This window comes from Lissotriton helveticus, chromosome 12, assembly GCF_964261635.1.
Source record: "Lissotriton helveticus chromosome 12, aLisHel1.1, whole genome shotgun sequence".
NCBI lineage: Eukaryota > Metazoa > Chordata > Amphibia > Caudata > Salamandridae > Lissotriton > Lissotriton helveticus.
In genome coordinates, this window is record NC_136073.1 from 852,834,349 (window position 1) to 852,860,610 (window position 26,262).

Genomic DNA, 26,262 nt, shown 5'->3' on the forward strand with positions numbered 1-26,262 from the left:
CGAAGAACTGGCCCTTCCACTTCTTATGCAGTTTCAGACGTTCAGCACAGTTCAGGTGCGTCTCTTGTAGGCATGCCATCATAATGTCCCTGCGGTTTAGCTGGGCAAGTATCCTGTGCCTTTTATGAATCGAGCCCATGCCCCGCACATTCCAGGTGCACAAGGTATAAACATTAAGTGGCCCCATGTCTGGTCGTGTAGTGCGGCAAGAATGAGTCTGTGGGCGCACGCGCCCGGTACATCGTATTGTAGAATAGGAGTGTCAAACAAACAGTTAATCCCTGAACACTAAGGTCCCCAGGCCAACGGGCTTGAGGTCCGAACCGTGACGCCCAACAGGGGCAGAAGTCAAACAGTTCCATGTGCCTGCGGTGGGGGGCGCAGACCACTGGCGCCGTACTTGTTTCGGCCTGCGGTGACACAGCGGCCCCCGGTAAATCAATCCCTCAAGCAACCCACCTGTGTGCAAGGCAAAATACAGTCAATACATTACCACCCGGAGTGCAGTCACGATGGTGATGCTAAAAGTCTTCTGCCGTCTGCGCCGTGATCTTGGGGAAAAGTTGTATGCTGTCCGCCGATCCCGATATCTCTGTGTGCGTATCAGAGTTGCTAACCAGGTCTCTGGCTGTGTCTGCATCATGGGCAGCGAGTGCCGCCTGCGTCAATTGCATCACCGGCGCGAAGTCCGCTGGACAGTTCACAGCGGTCGCATCCGTCGGCGCCGTCCTCTGCGGTGGGGCTTGTCCAGTGTCCGGAGCGGCGCTTTTCCGAGCTGGGCGATTCCGACAGCCTTCTCCTCGAGCGGCCAGAAGTGGGTCTTGCGAGGTTGGCGGGGTTAGCGTTACTTCCATCCATTCTGCCGCTTCTTCGGGCGAGTCAAAGAAATATGACTTGTTACTGTGCAGTACTTTAAGGCGGGCAGGGAATAGAAGGGCATATTTTAAGTCTCTCTCACGCAACTTGCGCTTCACCCCCAGAAAGGTGGACCTGGCACGCTGTACCGTGGACGTGAAGTCAGGATACACTGAGATATTCTTGTCTTCGTATCGAATCGGTGCCTTTTCTCGGGCCACACGTAGCACAGTGTCGCGGTCTTTGTAGTGAAGGAGTCGTGCGATCAAAGGATGTGGGGGCACACCCGGTTGCGGTGGTTTGGATGGTATTCTATGTGCCCTCTCCACGCTGTACAGGGGCGTAAGATCTTCCGGACCCACCAGTTGACGGAGCCAGTCCTCTACAAATTGGGTAGGGTTCCTCCCCTCGCTGCGTTCTGGAATGCCTAAGATGCGGACGTTATTGCGGCGGGCACGTCCTTCCGCATCGTCCACCCTCTCCCACAACTGCTTGAGCTGTTTTTCTACGCCTTCCAGTTTCGTCGAGTGTTCCGTTTGTTGGGGTATGAGATCATCCAGCGCAATTTTTTGTTCGGAGACCCTCTCTGCAAGTTTATTATGATCTGCTCGGAGCAACGAGAGACCCACCGCCATGGTATCAATACGCGTTTCCAGCGCCTCACGTGTAGCTCGTATCTCGTTAAGGATAAGGTCTAGTTTGGCATCTTGCGACCCCTTCCCAGTCGGCGGGATAGCGTCCATATTCGAGGAGGAAAGAGGGTCCTCCGAGGCGGTAGATTGCATGTCCGTCGATGCTCCGGGGTCCTGGGCCCTGCCCCTGTGTCGTCCCATCGACCTAGTATGCAGAGCGGCGTCGGGGTGGTCGTGTTTCTGTCCGCTGAGGGTCTCCACGCGGCTGCTGGCGTCTTAGCAGGGAGTGCAATAGGAGCGGTGTCTCCTGGCGCTGAGGAGGTCAGTAGTGTTGTAGCAGAGGTGTCACGCCTGGACCGTGCGGCGGCGCTCCGCTGTGGAACCTCCGCGTAACCACCGCGGTGGCCCTGGAGTGGCGGCAGTTAGAGGTAAGGGGCCGCAGGAGGGGGACGGGACCGCCAGAGGCAAAACAGCGGTGTGGTGCCCCTCACCTGTCCCAGCTATGGAGGTTTCGCAGTCAGGGGCTCTCCACGTGTGCCCCTGGGCAGTTGGACCCCTCGACGTTGTCCTGGTTCACCAGAGGCAGCGTGCTTCAACATCCTACGCATGCTACGGAAGATCTTCTGGTGGATCCCCACCGAGACCAGGAAGACCGTCACCCAGGCCCTCGTCACCAGCCGACTGGACTACGGCAACGCCCTCTACGCCGGTACCACCGCCAAGCTCCAGAAGAGACTCCAGCGGATCCAGAACGCCTCAGCCAGACTCATCCTCGACATCCCACGAACCAGCCACATCTCCGGACATCTGAGAGACCTTCACTGGCTCCCCGTCAACAAAAGAATCACCTTCCGCCTCCTCACCCACGCACACAAAGCCCTACACGACCAAGGCCCGAGCTACCTCAACAGCCGAGTCAACTTCTACGCTCCCAAACGCCACCTCCGATCAGCCAACCACGCCCTCGCCTCCGTTCCCCGCATCCGAAGGACGACAACAGGAGGAAGGTCCTTCTCCTACCTGGCCGCCAAAACCTGGAACTCCCTCCCGACCGACCTGCGCCTGACCCAAGACCACCTCTCCTTCAGGAAGAAGCTGAAGACCTGGCTGTTCGAACAGTAGCGGCACCCCCCCCCCCCCCCCCCCCCCAGCGCCTTGAGACCCTACGGGTATGTAGCGCGCCTTATAAGTGTCACTGATTGATTGATTGGTTTCAGGGGTCGTGCTGGCATCGCGTCGTTTCCCCAGATCCGTATGACCCCTGCCTCTTTCAAGGGCTGCTGGCGATGCCGAGATATGCGGCGACCTTTACTGGGCAGTCGGTGTGCGGGGCGGAGGCAAGATGGCGCCCGCGTCACTGCCTCGGCGCCAAAGCCCGCTGGGCCGCCGCCGGCCGTTCCATGCAGTCCCGGCAGCTCTCAGGGCTCCGGCATCCTCCCTTCAGCTCCCTCAGCGTTGTCTTCTCGCCAGGTGCAGGCGCCCCCGCAGCAGCTCAGGGGGGGGGGCGTAGCGCAGTCCGGTGTTCCTCCGGACACTCACCGGGCAGCCAGTGCAGAGCGGGTCTCGGGGGGGGGGGCACTGGTGTACAGGGGGCCGGGCCGGGGTCCGCAGGATCAGTCGCTGGACTCCCGGCAGCGGTGCTCACAGTTCTGTGCCCCCGTGCACTCCCGGTGTCCCGCCGGCGGCTCGGCAGCAGTCAGCAGAAGTCGCGCCCCAGGGCCAATCGAGGCCGCGGCTTTCCTCCGTGCAGGAGGCCCCAGCGGTCGCCGCAGCTCGCCGAGGCGGTAGGCGGTGTCGGAGGAGGGTATCTCGCCGCCACAGCCCGCCGCTCGTCCAGCACAGGTCCGGGCCAAAGTCTGAGGTGGGTTGCGTAGAGGTTAGATAGGATTAACAGCTAATATCACAGGGCTGCGGACGGAGCTATTGAACTACACGTCCGCCATGACCGGCTCTTGGCCACGCCCCCGCAGGAGGCATGTGATCACCAGTGAACGAGAGACGTGCCTTCCATGAAGGCACCACCTTGGGTCTACCGAACCTCAAGCATTTCCTTCTCAGCCTGCTTTGGGCAAGGAGCCAGTGCGTATGCAAACAGCTGAATGAAAATCAAAAAAGACCAACAGCAAGATGAGGTCCCAGTAGGATGGGGCAGAAAGTTTCCCAGCAGGCTCAGCATGTGTGGACTACACCATGAGTGAATCTCAATGGAAATCCAAGATACAAAACCCTCAGCGTGGAAAGCATGCTTCAATTTGCTGGGCTTCAGAAATCTTGCAATAGTTTTGAGAGAAGCTATCAGAAATTGTCACGGTAAGTGACAATCCATACACATGAAGGGGCGTGGGGGTACGATCCAGCAGTAAGGAGTTGTGAGGAAAACAAGTTCACACTGCCTTGCAGCTCACAAGGGACCTATATTCCTCACCATGACTCTTCCAAACCAGACTTCAATTTACCCTGCAGTCTCTTTATCATTACATCTCTGCCCATGCTGGTTTTACTGCATCTACCAGACCTACGTTTCATTTCACCCATGTGCCTAGATCTCCACCTAAATTAATATTTCAGCACCCACCACCTATCCCTGCTCCTCCTAGCTCTCGTTATGGCCTCAGAGCTTTCTAAAGCTGCTGGAAAGGGATAGGTTGTCTACCTGATGTATATGGCATAGCTTCATACAGGATAGGAACATGAAAATGCAAAGCTAAAACTCGACACGAAAAAGTGTGGTTACGCTCTGCCACAGGCAAAAGGAAATTTCCTGGGTGCATCAGATGCTCTTCGGTGAGATTTAATATATCAAGATATGATCTTCTGCAGGACTGAAAAGGCAAGGCAACTCAGAACCAAAACTACACACAAAATCTCAGATTGAAGAACCCAGTGCAGTAACCACCTAAGCAGACTATTAGTAAGAAATATCATAAAGTAACCCGCAAAGCTGTTCAAATCTAACAGCATAACAAAAACCACTGAGCGTCTATCTCTTACAGCTCATCATCCAACACACTGCTGCGCACTGCGTCCCATAACACAATGACCGCACCTCCGTGATCATCACGCACAACATGGAAACACTTCACACATAGGATCACGACAAAACCAACATCTTTCCAACCACACGGCCTACATGGTGTAGCATGCTCCTCATGCAGGCAAGTGCTTCAGCGCCACCACATAGGGGGTGATTGCACTCTCTTTTGGGGTGATGGAAGTTTTTCTTCGGAGTGGTCATTACAAATCTGCCCCGAACAAGAATGTTCCTCACTCTCTCATAATTCTACCAGCACCAGGGACCCCACAGAACGCCAGACTGTTCTGTCCATAGCTCACACATTTACGCCTGCTGGTTATCCATCCAAGTGGAAGGGTCTGTTTCCTTCTTCTCTAGTTATTAGATCTGATCTCTCCTCCTATTTGTGATCCATACTTTCTTGTGTTTGTAAATTATGGTGGGCAGGGAGGGCTCTTGCTACAACTTTACGCATGAGCGCACAAACAGATAAATGGGAAAGACAGCATCAGAGAGAAAGAGCTGCACAAAAAACTGGGCCAATCTTACAGCCATTCCCCACAGGGAAAAGAAGGATGAAACTGCAATACGGATGTGGTGCATTAATCCATAAATGAGCAACCTGCGACTGGTGGCGGAGTCTCTTATGCCGTAAGCCTTCCAAGGGAAGCAAAGATGATTACTGGCAAAGTGTGAGACTGGCCCAGAGAGACAAAGGCAGATCAAAAGGTCTGAGATCCGAGGGGCGGCAAATTTCATCTACTATTTATCTCTTGTTCAAGGCATTTCTTTGCGGACACTTTCCTAGCAGCTGCTTCAACTTTTCCATTAAGCCAACTTTTTAAAAAATAACTCATTTAGCGGCAAGAGCGCTCAACAAGCATCGCGTGCCACACAACGAGCCTGGCTTGTGAGATGCACTTAGCAAGGAGAACACATGCTGGGTGGGATCCCCGATGACAGAAAAGGGGCAAAGGGTACCAACAAGATTAAATATACCAAGATCATATTGAGGACAGGGAAGCACTACGTTGACATAATGGGGAGCCCTGTATCTGACTGAGTCGCTGAATATCCTATCCAATCACTGGGATTACCAACAATGATTAGTGTTAATTGGGGTAAGAAATCCATAAGAATGGAGTTTTCACATGATATCGCCAAGTGAAGAGGCTTCTAGAAGTGGGTCCGGACCACTCTTGGTGGCAGGAGCAGTAAAGTGGTTGAATGTGGGGGGAAAACGAATCCATTCTTAGCGCAAAGCAGTATTGTTGAAACGGGGGGAGGTAGGACTGCAATACTGCCAAACTTTGGTTAGTAAAAGAAAGGGGGGCCCAATGGTGAAAGGTTTGCAAATGCTGGAATAGTACATTGCTTTGGAATCGGATACCAGTGGAGAATCCACTGCAGCAGGGCGGTCAAAGCACATCACAAGGTCTGTGCAACATATGGGACCTTTCAGGGTGACACTAAAATAAATCTGAACCTGCAAGAGGAAAATGAAATGCTAACATTCATTTCATATTTATGAAAAGGAGTGTTGTCCATTTGCAATTCCAGGGACGGGTTTTATTTCATATAACACAAAAGAAGATAGTTGCAGAAAATAAGAGGCATTGAATATTGCAATCATGGAGGGACACTTTATGCTCTTCATATGTAAATCAAGAAAGGAGAACCTAGCTCATGTATAGGCACACCATGATGGAACGCCTAATCAGAGTCGTTTATTTTTTACCAGACCCTCAGGACCTCGCGGACTCTATACTACATTTGGAATACATTGGATTAACGTGAGATAAGTGTATGCTTCACGAACAGAAGTGTTACCTGTGTGATTAATATCCTATATAAAGCTGCATAACGAAGACTACAGGTTAGCAATTGCATATTCTACAGCAAGAATCTGTTCAACTGAAACGCTTTGTATAAAGGAAAGAGACTTAAATCACATGGGAGGCAGGTTTGAGACACTTGGGGGTCCATTAGGATGGCGGGCGGGCTTTGCCCGCCCACCACCCTATCGATAAACGGGACCGCCCGCCTTAAGGGCAAGGGTCCAGGCGCCAGCATTAGGATGTGCCCGCCACAGTGGCGGGCACATCCTGCATTCCTAGCATTGTGGCGGGCGGTGCTCTCAGCACCGCCCGCCACAATGCTAGAAATGCATTTCTGCATTTGCATTAACAAAGCGGCAGGCACCGCGCGGTGCCTGCCGCTTTGTTAATGCAAATGAAAGGGGGTACCACAGGTACCCCCACATGAGCAATACCCCCCTCCTTCACTCTGGGGGCCCCCAGAGTGAAGACCGCATGCCTTTCCGTGGCGGCATCGCCGCCACGGTAAGGCATCACCGTCAGCCCATCATACTATGGCTGGCGGTGTCTGCTTGACACCGCCACCATATTAATCATTTCCCGCCCTGGCCGCAATGCGACCAGGGCGGAAAAGTGGCGGGCGGTGTTTTGCTCCGCCGTGGTCCCCCCCGCCATTATAATATGGCGGGGGGGAATACAGGGAAGGATGGCGGGCGGATTGCCCCCGCCAGGCTGGCGGTGGCTACCGCCAGCCTGGCGGGGGGCAATCCGCCCGCCATCCTAATGGACCCCTTGGTGCCAGCTCTACAACTTATTATTTATCATCATTAAAATAGCTCTACATAAAAGGAACAAATTAATAAAAGCTAAATTAATGAATGCGACAATCGTCGGAGCTTTGAAATGTGGGGTTTCAATTTCTCGCACAGGATAGGGGGTGCATAACATATCAAAATAATAGAAAATTCTATGAAAGTGATCAAAGATAAAGAACAAAAAGATGTCAAAATCACAGCGTTGGTGAAGAGGTACCATGAAGTTTTACAAACTATACATATTTTTACTGGCATAATAATAGTCCAAAGAGTGGTGCTTAGCAGAGGCATGAGACAGAAGGCCACATTGTCCCTAATCATGCAACCACCGCTGGGATGCTGCCTAGGAAGGAACGCGCTCCTGGCACACTTCGCAAATGCTTGTCGGCTAATTTACAGAACGGGCACATAGCTGCCACAATCCCGCTGGACCAAGATGCTTCAGACGGTTTGCTGTATCATAACTGCCTGAAGGTGACAAATAATTGATGAGTACTTCTAATCTCTGCAGTCACGTCGGCCGAGCGATGATCCGTGCATACAGATGGAGTATAACCAGCCAGGCTAGATGCAAAGTAGGTCTCTCCAAGGAATATTAGCCTGACCCACCAACGCGAGGAAATTTGCATCCACGTTGGTGAGATGAAGGGCTTAACCTTGGCGCCTACCCACAGACTAATACCTTAGTAACAACAGGCACGCCTGGATAACTACCCTGCTTATGGCCCACCTAATACTCAAATGATTTAGTGGCCCTCTAATCGATCATACTCGAGCCAAGCTGTATAATAGATGCTAATACTATATTGTCCTGATATACTGATATGAGTCGGGACCAATAGAGGACATATATTCCATCCAATGCGATACCCATATCAATCAACTGCGACTGTCCAGACATGTAATATCTGATGCGATCTTATAAATACTTTTGGCCACCAGAGATTTTAACATAATCCACCCTGTGTGTCCTGACTAACCCAATATACTCTGATCTCCACTATATGACGGTTACGCAACCCACTCTGATATATCACTAACTCCAAGCTTCCGACCATGTCAGGCTAGGCCTATACTACCCAGGAGAGGGCGACCCAAGTAGCAAACAGGACAGAGAAGATAAAAGCGGTTCAAGACATCATTAAGGAACTTGCAAAGCTGATCACAGCTGTCAGCATCATGTGTACTGCGAGCCATAAATGGATATCAATCTCTCACACTTCTTCATCGAGCACACGGTAAGCACTGCACCCGTTTACAACAACTACACCTCAGTGGTTGTCACACATGACTTCAAATCACTGCCCGCACAGGATCAAAGCAAAGAAAACACCCTACCATCCATACCCCCTTGCTTGGTACATCATGCAGTTAAGCAGTGCTGCATGCCACTTTTCAGTAATGTGCCATGTAAATGCTACACAACAATGCAATTTGGCGTTTTAATAAACATGCGAGGGCTTCTCTCCATAGGTGTTTGAGGTCAGAAAAAATACAGAGAGCTCGGTCGTGTGATTAACATGGAAGGCAGAAATGGCGTCAGGAAAAAAGTTAATGACTTGGGCTTTTCACTGCTTTAGGGAAGGTCTTGAATGATTAGTCTTCTAATGAAGGTTATAATTCACTATCTCTACATGTGTCATCTATTATTCTGGTACAGAGTTCCTCCTATGATCGATGCTTTAGTACACATTGTGCATAAGCTCAAACAGAGAAGAAGTAAGAACAAGTTTAAGGCAATGCAGAATGTCGCTTTCGTTACAACCAAAACCAACTATCTGAAAATAAAACTTCCCAGGAAGCAAACGCTTCTTGCTTTACTCCACACAAACTGTTTCTACAGGCTTGCTGCAAAATCTGAATACATTTTCGAAAGATTTACGAGTTCAAATATTGACACTGGGAGCTATGATGCCAAACTCAGAATATCCGAATCGCTGCGCCCTATATCTTGCCACTCACCCTAAATAAGAAATGTCTCTGTAGGGTATATTTACTAATGTGAAAATGGTTTCCTCACATGCCCATCAGTTGCGATCACAAGAAGAAAAATGAGGTGAATCAAGAAGTGCATGTGAAAATGTAATGCAGTCGTCTCCACGCTGCTGATTCCTGCATCCCCATCTCCGATGTACCTAGTGGGAGAGCTTTCATTTACTGCAAACAGTTCTGCGGTTAAAATGTTCACCTTATAAATATGTGGTCTACCACACTGCAGTGGAATTCCCATTTGTGGCATCTTTTATATAGAGACTTAAGCTCCCTACCAACTTGTCTATTTCTCCAATGTAGAACACCAGCAGCAGCAATGCTTTCCTCCTAACTGCTGAAGGCTCCAGTACCCCAGATCTCTTGATAGTTGACAGGAGTGTCCCTGAATGTTTCAAGGACCTGTGAAGCATGTCGTAAACAACATGAACTTGATGTGAAATTGGCTACTGTGGATAAATTGAACCAGCTGATGTGCAGTTTGTTTGTCTGCACAAAATTGTGCAGAAGTGCTTTTCAAACCTTAGGAATACTTCAGTTGCTATGGTGACTTATAAAGATTAGTCTTTGGATGTCTGTCAATTTACCAGGTTGTCGGTTGCCATCAATAAGCGTGTGGTTTTCCTGCTGATCATCCAGGGAGTCACAAAGCAGTTGGATTCTCAACCTTGCCCAGAGGACAAGGACTCATCATGCCGAGCAATTTCTTGAATGCCATCAGTGGCCGTCTCTGTATAGACTGTTTTTTAGGAATGACAGTATTCACCCGGTAGATGGTTGAAGTTTTGCTTAACACGCCTCCTCAAAATGTAAGTAAACCACAAATTCTGCAGGATCCTTTGGTGTACTGTGTATATCTCAGTGTTTGGGGGATCCAATGCCAAGATCCTTGTTACAAGTGGTGCGGGAAAAACAATGCTGTGCATATAGCGCTGGAAATACTAATGCTTCGGGTTATGATCATTGTTGTATGTGTTATAACAACACTCTTAAACTTTTACCCTGACAAATGGAGAATCACCCCAGGAATCTATGTCTATGCACAGATGCCCCTCAGTCTTACTCAGGAAAACTGCCTGAATTTACCAGGAAAAATGGGTCTGGGAAAAGTCACAACAGGGAGGGTTTTCCCCTCACATTGTAATCTCGGTTTGGCTGATAACTACATATGGTCTTTGTGTGCCACGGTGGAACGCGATAGCCCAGGTAATGTCAGGTGACATTTGCAAATTGCAAACCGTTTTAAATAGCATTCATGAAAGATGAAATATGAAAGGTTTATGCAATTTGGGTTAAAATTCCAAAATTTGCTAACAGATCTGAAATGTAATTTGGGTTAAAATTCCAACATTTGCTAACAGATCTGAAATAACTCAATCTATTAAAAAGCTGAATGAGGTTGAAGATTTTATACCTTACTTGGCCTATGGTGATTCATGGCTCTATAATATCTCTGAGCTGTGAGAAACTTTTAATAAGACGTTCTCATGGATTTGCCAGGTCATCCTCTTCTTAAGGCCTTTTTTCTCGCGTGTGTGTGTTGGGGGTTCGGGTTGAGGGGACTGAGCGGGGATTATAAGGGAAAAGGTAGCTGATGAAATGGAACAGACCGGTCATAAAATCACTCTTTGGATCATACTTTCTTTTGCCTTCTGCTGCACCTGCTGGACTGTATGAGTTTTCTAGCTTACACACTTGTCTTTCTTCCCTCACTCAGACTTAATGTTCTCTCACCGGAGCAGGGAATGTCTTTGTAGTGCAAGAGGATTGGACTACTGACCCAAGATGTGGATTTTTCTACTCTAACTGAGGCCTGGCCCAACAAGAGAGGCCTTCTCCTGTGTTTGCAGGAGACAATACCTAGATCCGAAATGCATGAAAAGTGCAGATGCTGCAATTCTGTCGCAATGGTCAAAAAAATAATGTCGATAATGCCCAAAACGAGGTCCATAGTGTAAGTAACCTCTCCGCTACCTTATATGTATGTAAACTGATTGCCACTAAGTAGACAATCATTGTTCAAGACAGTGTGGATAATTACAAGTCATGCGTAGTGATATTTGTCTCAGCCCTCTGGTTTTAGGGGGTTGAGACTTGTAAGTGTACGCTTTAGAGATAATGTACACTCAGAAATGGTGAACAGCTAAAAGTAGAATATGTATGGTAACATGTTTACGTCAAAAGCAGATTTTGTCAAACTTTATAAACTTGCAATTTTCAGAAGGGAAGGAAATCTGTACAACTAGAACATATCTACTCGGCAAATAGCATCACATTCCCCTATCGCTTGCTGATGCAACACACAGAATATCCTGAGCCAGCTGCCTCTATAGGTTCAACGATAGTGCAACCCGGAGAGTTTCCATGAATACATACATTAATGTACTTTTATAAAAACACATGCCTACGCTTTGGAAATTTGAGCAAGGCTGCCTTGCTGACAAGGGGAGCAAAGAAAATGATGGACAGGCAAGCTGCATTGCAGTTAATATAAAAGCAGGGTAGTGAGCAAGCCCGAGGGATGCTGCGCTACATCAGAGTTTATAGTAATGAGGACCCTAGAGGAGAAGAGAAAAGCAGCTATCGAAGATGCAAGACAACACAATCTCTACAGAGAACTTCTTTGAAGGCCTCTCAAAGGCTTTTCTAATGGAGAAACTCCCCAGTACATTAATACAGCCAATGTTTTTGCTGGCGGAAGCTGAAGGTCATCATTTGCTGCTGCTCTCGGCTAAAGTGTGGTAGGAAGCAAACCTCTCGCTTTCCTTGTAGCCGTTTCCTGATAGTTCTCCTCGCTAACGAGGTCTCTGGGACCCTTGCGGGCAGCTTCAGTCTGCAGTACTCATTTGCTTTCTCCCTCATTCACTCCCAGTTCTTGCCCCTCCAGACACACAGCTGTCCATCAAATCTCATGCAGAGACGAGACAGAGGAGCGCGGTGAGGGTGTACACCGCACAAGACTGAAATCTTGAAATTAGGATGAACATAAAATATCAGACCTCAGGAGGAGGATATACAGCCAAATATCATTAGAAAAGCAATATCCCCACTGACATGCAATTAATGAACAGTAAAAGGTTTCATTGCAAGTGCTGGGCTCCTCATACATTGCATCAAAATATCCAAATTTAAGTGGGCCCTTTAAGGCCAAGTTGTGGGTCCTTCGTAACAAGGAGATGACTTAATCTATCAGTGTCTACATGACTTCGACAGTACTCTATGGTTTACACACGAGTGAGCAGTATAAGGATTAACTCAAGATGGCATGATTCTGCACCAGCCACTGTGAACAGGCAGCCACACACTCTCACAAGAAGCTCCACTGATTAACAGTACTTGTGCAAACACAAAAGCATGCTTGGTACAATCTGTGCCGTTGTGTCACACGCAATCACATGCCGCAGAAACCAGCAGAATACCAACATGATTAGGGGTTCTGTCTGGGCACCAGTGCGCCATTAAAGCGACCAGACCACACAGTGTAGCCAAGCGCAACATATTCCAGTCCAGTTTTTCATTCTACAGACTACTGTAATCAGAAGTTCAGTGAAACGGTTGAATTGAGATAAACCAGAACTAAATCTACAAGAATGCATTAGGCTGACATGGAATCATACAACGTTGAACCCATCAAATAAGCGAATACCTAATTTACCATACACAGCCCCTGCATGGCATCCCTGCCAACACAACACTGTATGCAGAACAAGAGATGAGTGTTAATACAGATCCACCCCCTTGGCATTGTACTATATGCATGTGCATATACCTTCATATGAATCTGACTATACACTGCTGCCCTAGTTCTTGAGTCGCCCTTCTCTCTGCACAGTTATGGAGGTGCTACCAACTCAAGCGCACTTCCCCAGCACCACACCATAATACAACTCACAATCATTCAGATAAAGCCAGGTCAAACATACCATATCATCATGTGCATAGTATCAAAATATAGCACAGAATGGCTACCCTTCGCTATGCAGAAAATGGTCTGTTGTTTTCAAGATACATGTGTGATTGATACCCTTAGTTTCAAGGGTCTTCTACTGACTGTAGTGTAGTGGTAGAGGAAACTTTTAGGCAACAAAACGGCTGTGTTTCTACATCGGTCTCTCTTTCAATGGATGCAAAACCCCACACATATTCCTCAATAACTGTAATAAATCGTACCTGCATCGTACTGATTGTTGAGTCTAGCTGCTAGTTTTGTAAATGCATATAAGTCTGAACTTACAAGTGATCACTATAAAGATGTGATCAGAGAGGAACTGTGGAGTTCAACTGCCATGAATTGGGGCCTAAGCAAGGAGTAAAACATAAAATGAGAATTTTGCCTATAAGAGCAAAATAGGATATTGCTAATATGATATTATGAAGCCATGAGGAAATCAATATAATTTTACAAAGGCCTTCACCAGTGGTTGTGGCCCCGAACACGCCTGGAAAAGTATGACTGAGCATAGACATACACAGTTTGAACAGAAACCAAAGCGTATATGGGACTCACCTCCAATACTCCATAGACAAAAATAATAGCAAACTGAGGAAGCTCAAAATCTTGTCCAACTTGTAACTAAGCATCAGCATGTCAGGTTAAGTTACACGAAAATTGGCTGTTGATTTGTGAAATTTATAATAAACAAGCAGCCCGTCCTGACGTTGTCCGGTCGATAATGAAGTAATATAAAATAAATTAAAATAAACAGCTCTATCCTCGTCATAACCCATGTCTACAACCAGGGACCATGTAGGAAACATCTAACCAATCAACTGAATTAACAAATCTAGCAGATAAATGTCATAAGCTATTGAAAATATATGAGATGCATCCTTTTGATATTGGAAGTGTTCACCTATTAACAGGATAGAAAGATCTAACTGTGATATGTCTTCCACAGTCCTAAGACCTGATAGGTTGTTCACAGTTTGGATATATCTGCCACTGCGAACATCTTGGTGAAGAAAGAAATTGAGCCATCTATGCTCTGATCTCGAATACATCATGACACCTTTCATCCTCATCTGTGAGTATGTATATGGATAGCTTAGGAAGAATCTATGAATAGGTCTCCTTAAAATTAGATACTATATTCAGTCATAGAGATGTGTGACTACATGGTTTATTGATGAAAACCTGTAGAAGGCCCTGAAATTTACTTATTTTCTTTTCTCTCTGTTTCTCTTCTTTCAACTTCCCCTTTCCCTTGCCCTCCCTGATTTGGTTAATTTTGGAAATGTACAAGGACTTGAAAGATAAGAACGTTGAAATCAGTTTATTATTGTATTTGTTAGATAAGAAGTCTATATAAAGCTACCTTTCAAGACTTTTGTTCAAGAATGTAATGTCTCTTTATTATGTATATTCCTTTGTTGTTGTATTTTTCATTATTATATCCATAGAAAATACGTGGCTCCTCCAGAAGAAGGCGCTGGTCGCCGAAACGCGCGTCGAGAAATTTTGTGCCACTTTTTAATATGTTTTTTTTTAAAAATCTATTTGTTGTAATTCGAAAATTGTTGTGTTGTATTTCTTTGTTTTATAAGTATTGCGACTAATTGATTTACTCACATAATTTTTATATGTCTGTAATTGATGTGTTGTTTTATATATATATATATATATATGTGCATAAATATTGGAAATTTAATTGATTGGTAGCTTCTTTTTTGCTCAACATTTTATTGTAAACTACGCAAATTATGATTGCCTAGGTTGTTTTATGTCATTTGTTGTCCGGGGCAATACAGCTACCAGGAAGTCCCTTACCTGGCGTCATCCTCGGGGGCCGGCTCAGGCCCACGGCCCCACTCTCGCCGCCGCTCTCTTTAGCATTGCGGAGATTGCACTGAACCGGGTGTCGGTTCCACGCTCCTCCCCACGCCAGCTTACAGCTACCAGGAAGTCCCTTAACCCGGTGTCGGTTCTGCGCTCCTGGCCGGACGCCCGAACGCCGCGTTACTTTTCCCACGGCTCCACTTTCGCCGCAGCTCTCGCACATTTCACTGAACCGGGTGTCGGTTCCGTGCTCCTCCCCATGCCACGCCCACACGCCATCGCGTATACGCCGCGTTATGCGCCCATGACGCCGTACGCCGCGTTCTATCACTGTATGCATACGCCTAAGGACTACTTTCCCCCTAACGTTCTCCCCCCTTAATGTATATGGTGTGGTGCTATAGCCTATGTCCATCTCGTGGACCTCCCCTTTCCAACGCTGTATTGGGTGTTGTGATTGGAGGTGTAGTTTTGGAGTTTACCCGCCTCAAAGGTTCCCAGTTCTCGCTTTATAATAGTAGTATAGATAAAGGAGGTGGGGGTAAGGGAAAAAAGAAAGATACAATCTTAACCTTAAGTTTCAGTATATCCAAGTGGGAGAGAAGAACATTGTCCGGCTTTTAAATCAACGAGGGCCGTGGTTGGGAGAAAATCTATAGCTTTCCAAATTAATTTTTGTTATTAAATTTCCCAATTGCTTCCCTCTTGGACACTTGCTTTTTTGTTGTGCAACTCTGATGCACTGCAACTTGATCAATACTGTTTCTTTTGAGCCTCCTATTCCCTTAGGGATTTTTTCACTATTCGCATATGTGATCATTTAGCTGTCAGGTGGCCTCATGTGAGCCTCATGACAGGCAACCTTCTTTTTTAGCCACAAGCATTTGGCTTTCTGGGACGTACAGTCAACTCTCAGAGTTGTTAGTCTTGGCTCAAAAACCTAAGCATGTAAAGTGCTGTTCGCTGTAAAGACAGACCCCGGTGAGAGTGTCATACATAGGCACACTTGGCAAAGATGTGACCACAGAACTATAGAATACATATGCTTCACAGTGATTCTGACAGATATGCAAAATTAGCCATATATGTGAAAATTGCTCAGCTGCACAATGCACCCTGTCTCCTTTAGAAACTATTTATTACATTTGCAAGTGCGGACAGTGTTTTTTGTATCCCCAGGTGTACAGTGGCTCTTACTGCGGTATAACATTTGCCACACCAAGGACGATCACTTGCTGCAGATGTGCACTGTGTGCAGGTGGAACAGCATTAGAGACAAAACTGAAACGTGTCACTTCATTGGGCGTATTCTGAACCCATTAGCAGTCCTTCTCCAACTGGCTGTAGACGCTTGTTCTGCTTGATTTCTGGGCTCTATTTATGAGTGATGGTGACTTTAAGCTTGCTAACATCCTGAATCTCTATTCTTGCCTTGGGTTGGTCCTCTTAAGGCCTTTTTGCCATACTTAGATCCCTTATTCTTGACTCTAATCCATCTATTGCCTATTGGCTTTGACATAATTGTATGATTCTACCTATAGTAGAGGGTGGATCCTGTAGTCCTGACCTTATATTACATATTGGTATGGTTTGCATAGGTACTCTGATAGAGCTAAGTGTTATTTCATCCTTCTCAGGCCTACAAGGCCCAGAACTAGAGAGACTCCATTTTGCTTTCTGTCCCTGCAGAGCTGAGATGCTTGCAGGGTAAAGGTAATGTTTTAGTTATGAGGTGTTGTCTGCTCTTTGCAAACCAGAGAGAACCGGCCAGAGCTGAATCTAATCAAGAAGTGTCCCTGGGCTCAAGTCTCTAGACGAAACAAGCAGCTGATCACTGTGAGAGCGTCTAGCGCAAGGAGCCTGGTGCATGAAACTGATGGGAGGAGGCTATTGACTGGAACTTTCCACTAGAGGAGAGCATTCCATATTAGCGAGGTACAGAAGAGGCGGAGTGTCAGTTGGTGTTTGGGACCGTTCAAGTCAGTTGCAGTGGATTCTGCGAATGGAGAGAGAGAAGGCAGATGATTGCTGAGGTTGGAGAAAGCAGTCAGATGAATATTAGAACCAAGTTGGAACTGTCAGCTGGAGCTGCCAGTGTATCCGGATGCCTTATGGAGGAGTGGGAGTTGCCAGCTGGGGCAGCTGAGCCAGAGGAGTGAAGCTGTGGTGATGAAGGGAGAGAGAGAGAGCCCTGATTCCACCAGAGAGAGAGAGAGAGACAGTCCTCCTAATAGGGTGAGGTGTTCTAAACTAGTTTGCTTTACACTTATATTAACCTTGCTTTGATTTCCTAGGTTAGATTCCCTACTGTAATGTTTTATTGTATTACTAATCCTTTTCCTTTCAGCGGTGTGCAGTCTATTTACAGTCTCTGTTAGTTAGATGTGGATGTGGTCTTTACAGAGACCCTGCAGATCTGTGTATGTGTTGTAATGTGATGATGTATGTTTGTTATGAATAAAGTACCCCAGTTCTTAGTGAACCATTGTGCAGAAATTGTTATTGGTAGTGAGGCTAACCTTTCTTCTAGTCAGGTGCAGGTGAACGGATGCATCTCCCGTCCATGTGGGTCTGAGCAAGGGGGAGAGGAGAGCGTACATTTGATAATAACCTTTGCATAGTGTGCTTCTTATTCTTGTATGAAAAGGTAACCTGTTCTTCTAGTCAGGTGCTGCTATGTGAACAGATGCTAACCCTGATCAGGTAAGTGGTAACTGAATAAGGGAGAGAGGAGCTCTTGGATTGAGGGATAGGTTGTACATCATCCAAATTGGCAGTCATTGTGTGATTGGTAATACTGTAGTTCTATACCCCTGATGAATAGTGAGACTGATCCCTTTTATGTAATGGTAATCATAGGATATACTGCCATTAGGGTAGAGAGGTCTGGGTCGGAGTGACCGTGAGGCCGCCGATATACTGCCAGTAGGGTAGAGAGGTCTGGGTCTGAGTGACCGTGAGGCCGCCGATTGCTGATCATAGGATATACTGCCATTAGGGTAGAGAGGTCTGGGTCTGAGTGACCGTGAGGCCGCCGATATACTGCCAGTAGGGTAGAGAGGTCTGGGTCTGAGTGACCGTGAGGCCGCCGATTGCTGATCATAGGATATACTGCCATTAGGGTAGAGAGGTCTGGGTCTGAGTGACCGTGAGGCCGCCGATATACTGCCAGTAGGGTAGAGAGGTCTGGGTCGGAGTGACCGCGAGGCCGCCGATTGCTGATATTACATGGTATGTATCTTAGGAATTCCCTGTCCTTAGGGGGTAGATACCTGTTGTAAATAGGTCCTAGGGAGAGGAGAGAGAGTAACGTTCTGACTGGGTTAGTGAGGCTCTGATGAGCTGGTCCTATCTGATCCAAAAACCCAAGCAGAACAACGCTGCAGCAAAAGGGCCTGGGGCATCATCATTGCACATGTGCTGGTTTGAGATAGAGGGTCATTCCCAACTGTTTTCACTTGAGTACCAAGTGCAATAGAGCCTGATTAAATCAACTGAGTGAAAGATTCACTCACATGTTTTGAACATGTAGCATGTGAAGCAGCTGGGCATGTGCAGCTGATCAGCATGGTTAGCAGCTGTCCCAACTCTCCTCACACAGAACGAGTAGGAGCAGAGATTAGCATGAGGTCTGAAAGCTATTCTCACAGAACAGGCATAGCTAGCAAATGGACCCCTACCACATGACAACTTCAGCTCTGGTCTTTTAGCCACCCATGCTCTTATCTGGTGACTTTCTCTAGTAACATTCCAAGTAGGGGCTCAAATCCCAGGATCTAAATTGCTGCTAGCTAAACAAAAAAAAACAGAAATGGCTGGAAATGTTTCACACAACACTAGATACATGGGAACAATTCACCTGTACAAGACTCTTGGAAACCAAGAGCATTCTCTTTGTGGTTCCCCAGCAATCAAAGAAGGTCTTGGGGAAGTGACAGGAGGTAGGAGTGGGGTTAGAGCATTCTTCTGTAGCAGGTGGATAGTGATTCAAGGCTGAATGATGGACTAGATGCTTTGTGGTACCTTGTGCACAACTGGGGGGTGGGGGTGCTAATGTTCTTAATGTTCTGTGTTTTGTGAAATTGCTACATTCCAGGAACATCTGGGGACTGCTAACAGTTGCTGCAGACTTGAGGATTCGGAATGATATGCAATTTCTTAAAAGCAGTTAGCACAGTGCATGTCCCAAGACCCTTGAATGCTACTGCTACTTTTCAGATAGTACACAATAAGGGCGGTGGGGGATGGTGTTCTGAAAGTTGCTGCTAGATTCAAGGAATCGGAGTACTGATTGATAGTTGGTGTTTTAACACATCTTGATGGGAACTGCTGAAACATTCCTGCAATTCTGGTAGGAGTTATCCAGTTTTGCAACATCTTGATTGCAGATAAATGGTTTGCTTACTGGCCCCTAAGTAAGGCTAATGGTGCTACTGCCAGGCCTTGAGTACAGGCGATCAGTGTACTGCAGGTACACGTGTGATCCGAGTCTGCGATCCATACTGCAGCTGGAGAAGGTTACGGTACATATTTTTGGGGCAAAGAGGTCTAAAGCTCCTCCCTTCTGTGGTCAGCGGCTGGTGGCATGCATTATTGGTCAATGATTGGCTGTAGGTCTCAGAGCTAGCTCCTTCCCCTCTTGTACAGTGTGTCTGCGATTAGCACTTTCCAGTAGCCTAGACAAAATCTTTTTTCTATTACATTAAATATGGGGTACAGGAAGACTCTGCACAAGGGAATGAGAGAATCCTTCAAAGTGTCTAAAACATGGTCTCTGGCATAGAGACAGCTTTTGCTTTTTTCTACTTTATATAATGCACCCTACAACCCCGCGACACTCTAAAACGCTCACCTCAAATGTCTGTTTTTCTAGCAGAGTTTTTGAGCATAAGATTAACAGTGTCATCCATGTTGAGCTAGAAAGCGACAAAGCCTTTTACCATTTTTACAGCTATAACTTACAGGTGAGAATCGTGGGCAACCTCAGCACACCAGCTTTGAGCAGTCAACCAATATATTACAGACAGTCTACCGGATTCAGTTAATTAGCGTTACAGAGACCCAATGTACACATTACCCACAGCCTTCCACCATTGATGGGCATGCACACTTAGAGGCGCCATCCAAAGTACTCATAAGGTACAGCGCTGCATCGTTAAAAGCTGAGGCGCCCTAGGTTAGAGGTAGGAACCTGTGTTTGCAGAAGGTGCAGCAGAGCATCATGGCAAGTGGACGCATGGTGGGTTCAATTCAGTGACCAAGCATTTCAGCACATACAGCTTCATACCGTGGGAAACCAGAGCGCACATGCAATCCATCGACATTCTGGCTGACCAAGAACTTTAGGATTCCGACTCTCTCTAGCTGCAGCAAGGCCATATGAGTCTTCGAGGGGCGTGCATTTTCAAAAGTGGTGTCAAACTTGGGGTGCAAGCCCTTCTCCTCCATCGTCCATACACCTGTTGGTCCCCTGAAAATATAGAAAAAAAGCTTAGTATAGAACGAAGAAAGGGGAAGGACACAACCCGCAATACAACAAGAAGGTAAAAAAAAAAAACCCTGCTGAGAAACAGCACAACTATGCTTTTAAATTCAAAGGCTCAGCACAACCAGGTACCCCACACTAAATGTAAACTCACCTGAAATCAGGTATGCCCGAAGCTGTACTGATGCCTGCACCAGTGTGGAAAACGGTGTAAGAAGAATTCTTGACAAGCTCTGCAAGCTCCTGGACTTTTCTTTCAACTTCATCTTGGGGATCAAACACCTGAAAATGAAAGTTACAATGGAGGGAGTAAACAACAAAACAGCTGGCATTAATATGTGCAGCACAAGTCTCTAAGCAGGTCAAAAAAACATCAACAAAACAAACTGTTTCCCCACTCTCTCTCAGTAACTACAAAGCTCCTACATGCAGGTTGTGAAATATCAAATTAGGGCAGATTTAGATCTTGGCGGACAGGTTACTCTCTCATAATGGTGAGGGATATCACGTTCACCGAAATAGAAATCCCATTATATCCTATGAGATTTATATTTCAGCGGACGGGATATCCGTCACCATTGTGATGAAGCAACCCACCCGCCAAGATGTAAATCAGGCCCTTAGTTAGGAATGGTAGCAACTTATTACCTCATACAGGATCACGCTATGCTGAGACGCCATTAAATTCACACCAAGATAGAGCGCCCTCTGCTAATTCTCCAGATCAGTCCTACAGGCCATAAAGAACAATGGGAACTCTAAAGTGGTTCAGAGGGCTATAAATGCCCAATCTGCTGCACAAGACACCCTCAAAGCCCACAATATTTTCCTCATTCACTGAAAACGTACAAAATGTTAGGCCAGCTACAGCAATTGTACGGAGGATCCCTGCCCCCACGCACAGCTATCATGGTACTGCTCCGATGCTCCTCTTTCCAGGAGGCAACCACATCGAAAACCTGTTCATACTAAAATTCACACCCAGTAACGAATCTGCATGGCTGTGCCCTGTCATTAATGCTGAATTACAAGTGAAGGTACTAGCCTCATTCAAACTCCATGAAAGCAAGAAAGAACCCCACAGTTCCGAACCACACCCTAATATCCCCTCCTCAAAAAAGCAACCCTGGCCCCAACACACTGAACCAACTATCAACCAATTGCAGGACTCCCATTGTTCCCACAAATAATGGATAAAGTAGTCACTGCTCAACTCCAAGCCCATATAGAAACAAACAGCATTCTAGACAAAACATAAATCAGACTTATGCCCCCAAGGCAGGACAGAAACATAACTACTCTGGGCCAATGCACCTTAGGCATGTATGTGGTACTTCTATAGAATGAATTTAGTAAAAAGGGAGAGAACAGCTTAACCGGGCCAAAACAAGGACAGGTCAGCAAGTAATAGGAGAGGTAGCTGGTTTGTTGACTGTTTATGCATAGTGGTACATTCATTAAATAAGTGTTACTTCAACTCCTTCCTAAATAGAAGCAGCATGGTATGATATTGATGAACACAGCCTTGTCATTCCAGATCCTGGGTGCCTTGATGGGAAAGACCTTCTGCCTTATTTTTTCATTTTACATTTCTCGGTGTGCAATTTGTTGGTGTCTTGGGTGCATGAGCACCGACAACCACCAGAAGATGGTACGGTTGTGCGCAAGCCAAGCAGGGGTGCTCGTCGTGATGGCTTTATAAATAATGCAGTACCCATATGTATTCAAGCCCTGCGGGAGACAAGCTTAGGCATGTGTGATGCCCTTAGTGAGGATCTCGTGTGGAGTCTAGGAAACTATGGAGCAGGGCATCCCCACTATAGAGTTGCAAAAGTACAAAAGCTTGTAGATCAGTTCTGAAGTCCCTTTTGGGAAGAATGTGTTTCACTTTCTTTTGAAGAGCTAGCTGGAACTAGGCTGTGTTTATTTTTCAAGCAACATGTTACTTGAGGGTGAGGTTGGTGTCCAGGCGGAATCCATGTGACTTGGTATTCAATGAAAGTTGGGGATCCATGTCATCAAGGTTCAAGTCGTTGAGTAAGGGTTGTAAATGTTCCTGTTCTTTACAAAAAACAGGAATCCTGCCTTGTTTTGGTTGTGCTTCAGGTAGGAGCTGGACATCTAGGTCTAGATGATGCATAAGCAGTGCTTGAGGAACTGGATTTCTGAAATAACAGCAACTTCTAAGTAAATTGTGTATAATCTGCATATTGGTGACTCTTGATGCTGTTCTATGTGGGTAGCGCAGCAAGTGGCTCCATGTGGAGTTTCAAGGTGACAAGGGGACAGTGTAGAACCCTTGGGGACTACACAAGTGACAGGGATCTTTTGGGACCTGGAGGTGCCCAGGTGAATAAACTAGTTTTGGTTGAAAAGGCAGGAGAAGTACCAGTCAAGGACACTGATGGTGAATCCAATTCGAGACTCCAGAGTGGGTTGTGTTGTATGCAGCTGCGAGATAAAACTGTATCAGGAAGCTGGTAGCATCTTCATCTGTGGTCAAAAGGGCATTGTCTACAATGTGTAATGAAGCAGTCTCCGGGTTGCATTGTGATCAGAAGTCATTCTGGTAGTCGTGAAGGAGATGGTTAGAATTAATATGGCCTTGGAGTTGAACACAAACTGCTTTTTCAATTATCATGCCGAGGAATAGTAGGCGAGTGTTGGGCCAGCAGTAGGTGAAGTCGTCAAGAACTACAGTAGGTTTCTTTAGAAATGGGAGTATCTTAGCTGTGTTGCAAGCTTATGAGAATATGCCTTGGGCATCAGACGCATTGACAATAGTGGATAGGGGTGATACAGAATCATCAGAGAGAGCTTTGATGAAGGAGAAGGGTAAATCATCATGATAATAATAAGTGACGTTGATGGAGGTGAGTATGTTGGCGAGCTCTGTAAGCGATAAGGCTTTGAAGGCTGGAAGGGTTCCTTCTGCCCTCATAGACATGCCTGTTACCATGAAACACATCACACGGTTACACACATCTCAGAAACTTCTTGCAGAACATGCTAAAACATCAAGCTAGAGGACTTCAAGTCTATGCCAAGTACAGGCACCTGCCTCCGAGCCCCAAAATGATCCCCTCTACCACTCACTTCAATATCTACCTCCAACACTGCTTACAGACCACCTCTGAACCCATACCCCAGCTTCCACTCTTTCATCACACAAATCTATTTACTCGCTACATGCGTAAAGACTAATTCACAAACATATGAGATGACCTCAAAACAGAGACTTGAAACACATCTGGTTTATGGCAAAAATGACTGCTACTGATCAAAGACATGGTCTGCTAAAACAGGAATGTCACTTAGAGATTAAGCAAATCATCAAGCGATAGTGTTACTCAAACTGCTCTAAATGGGTAGAAAAAAACTACAAGGAAAAGAAACATCAAATGCAAGCCAGTCAACTATCTCACCCACTCTCTTGCTCAGTTGTATAGCTGCAGCCACTCACAAAAACACGGGGTGGAAAGATACAATGCCCTCGAAGATCCATGCTCACTAAACTGCCTAGAAGCAAATAGGTAATGAAGTGAACACTATATAAATCAACATAATAGAATGAAGTCCCAAAATCGTGCTCTGCAGTTATAACTCTCCCACTCCTCCACCACAAACATCTGATGTCTCTGCAAGCGCAAAATGTACACACACAGTGTCCTGCAAAGTGATGATGGAAAGGTGGCCACCTAGCCACCACCTCAACCTCTGTTAATACTCGAGTCAATTCAGTGCATTCATTTGTTGGACAGACAATCCCATCACAGGGTTATCTGCACCCCTGGAATAGGTACCCTATCCCCCAGGGCTCTCCTATATGCACCCCTTGATCACTTGTCCCTGAACCCCTTAATCGGTTCTCTCTCTCTCTCTCTCTCACACACACACACACCCCTCTTACATTACTCTTTAACTTCACTTCCCCATGTGTAAGGACCAGGATCTCAGCCCCCTGCATCTCAGATCCCGTCCCCAAACATCCCACCTCATCTGCACCACTGGGAAGGACTTCCGGCTTCCCAGGATGACCCCCTGTGCCCCCCTCCCTGCATCCTTCTCTTCCGGACCCGCTTCCTCTGTTCACGCCTCTGCCTTCCCACCCGTCCCTTCTTCTTTTCTCTCCAATCTACACCAGTTCTCCTTCCTCCCTCTTTGTCCCCATTCCCTCCCCCTCTTCCATCCATCCTCCCCCTCACCTCGGGCAGGCCGCACTTCCCCTTGTCGGGGTAGGGGGAGAGCCCCGCCGCGTAGTTCACGGACATGATGAACCAAGGATCTGCACTATAATCTTCGGGGATGCACTTCCGGCCCCCCAAAGCTGAGCATCACCCACTTCCGGCAGTGCTGCAGGTGTTCCTGTTGAAGGAAAACAGAGTGATCCATCTACGAGGAAAAACAACCCGAACGAAGACCCGCCCACAAAGTGATGTGAAGAGGATACGCTGGTGGGAAGGAAGATCCATAAACAGTATATCATGCAATGTAAAAGTGAGAAAAAAACGTATTTATATCGATTCACAGTGTCCGCATTTTACATTAATTTATTTATGTGTTTATTTATGTATTGTTTATGTATTTATTTATTTCTGGGTTTTGTGTAGCACAAAAATTTGCTCCTACTTCAACACTTCAACACTGCTGAAATACTTGTATCTTTTCTATAGCACTTTCCTACTCCTTGTCCAAGTGTTCAGTAACTACTACATTTGAAGTTCAGGACTAATAGGGTGTTAGTAGGAGTTACATCAGATTTCTGGTGCTAACCCACAGTTGCCAACATTTGACAAAGATTTCCAGGGACACTTTGCAGCACAGCTATCAATTACTCACTTGAAAATTTACTACACCCACTGCCCCAAAGCCCCGCCCTCTCAACCCAACCCACAAAATTAGCAGAATGTAACCCCGCCTACTTGAACATTACTTCTGTGATATGCATGATACACATTCTTTGCAGCAGGCACAATCAACCCTCTGCGCTACTGGTGAGTCAAAACTTGCACTAGACAAAACTCCAATCCCTCTCCAGCCAGAACATTAAACAACACGCTCGCTCTCTTTGACTTAGCAACAGAGTCATTACAACGCAGCCATTACACCGCATGTCACTTCAACGCATGTCATTACAACGCATGTCACTACAACGCGGGCATTACATCGCAAGTCATTAAAATGCATACCTTTACAACGCATAGTACACTTACACTATCCAACACTGACCCTACTGTTGCACTCACTGGAGTTAGAATAGTATTTTTTACCCCTACACTATCCAACCTTTACCCTACTGTTGTACTCACTGGAGTTAGAATAGTAATTATTAACCCTATACTATCCAACACTCACCTTAAATGCGATGTAATGGTATGCATTGTAATGGTATGCATTGTAAAGGTATAAAGCAATGTAATGGTATGCGTTGTAAAGGTATAAAGCGATGTAATGGAATGTGTTGTAAAGGTAGTTTCTGAAAATGCTATGTAATGGCATGAGATGTAAAAGAATGAGTTGTAAAGGACGTAGCGATGTAAAACCTGCGTTGTAAAGGCATGCGTTGTAAATTTATGCGTTGTAACGTTATAGATTCGAATAAATCTGCTCACAGAGGTGGGTAATGTGCATTACAGGTTTGGAACTCCTGAAAAAGGTAAACTTGCAGATTTGTGACTATTCACAACCCTTTTTCAGGTTGTTTTTCCTCCCTGAAAATGAATGGAGATCCAGTCTTAGTGTTTTTGAGCAATGTAGGTAACTACAAATAATGGTAGTCAATTTATAGATCTGGTGGAGTTAAAAGCTGGGTTTGCCTTCCAAGACTTGAGCTTGTGAACCCTTGTTGATAAAGAGATAGAGATGCTATAGGATGTTACT

The 26,262-nt window shown here is 46.3% G+C and overlaps 1 protein-coding gene across 1 annotated transcript in view; it reads right to left on the reverse strand.

Moving 5' to 3' along the window:
* SIRT6 (sirtuin 6) overlaps positions 1-24,788 on the reverse strand; it is a 46,067-nt gene extending 21,279 nt beyond the window's left edge. Inside the window, exons 1-3 of the mRNA XM_078668458.1 lie at positions 24,588-24,788; positions 20,537-20,664; positions 20,185-20,367 (exon numbers count right to left, since the gene is read on the reverse strand). Of these exons, the coding sequence (XP_078524584.1) occupies positions 20,185-20,367; positions 20,537-20,664; positions 24,588-24,653 (377 nt within the window). The 5' untranslated portion in view covers positions 24,654-24,788. The remainder of the gene's footprint in view (positions 1-20,184; positions 20,368-20,536; positions 20,665-24,587) is intronic.
* Positions 24,789-26,262: the final 1,474 nt, after the last annotated feature.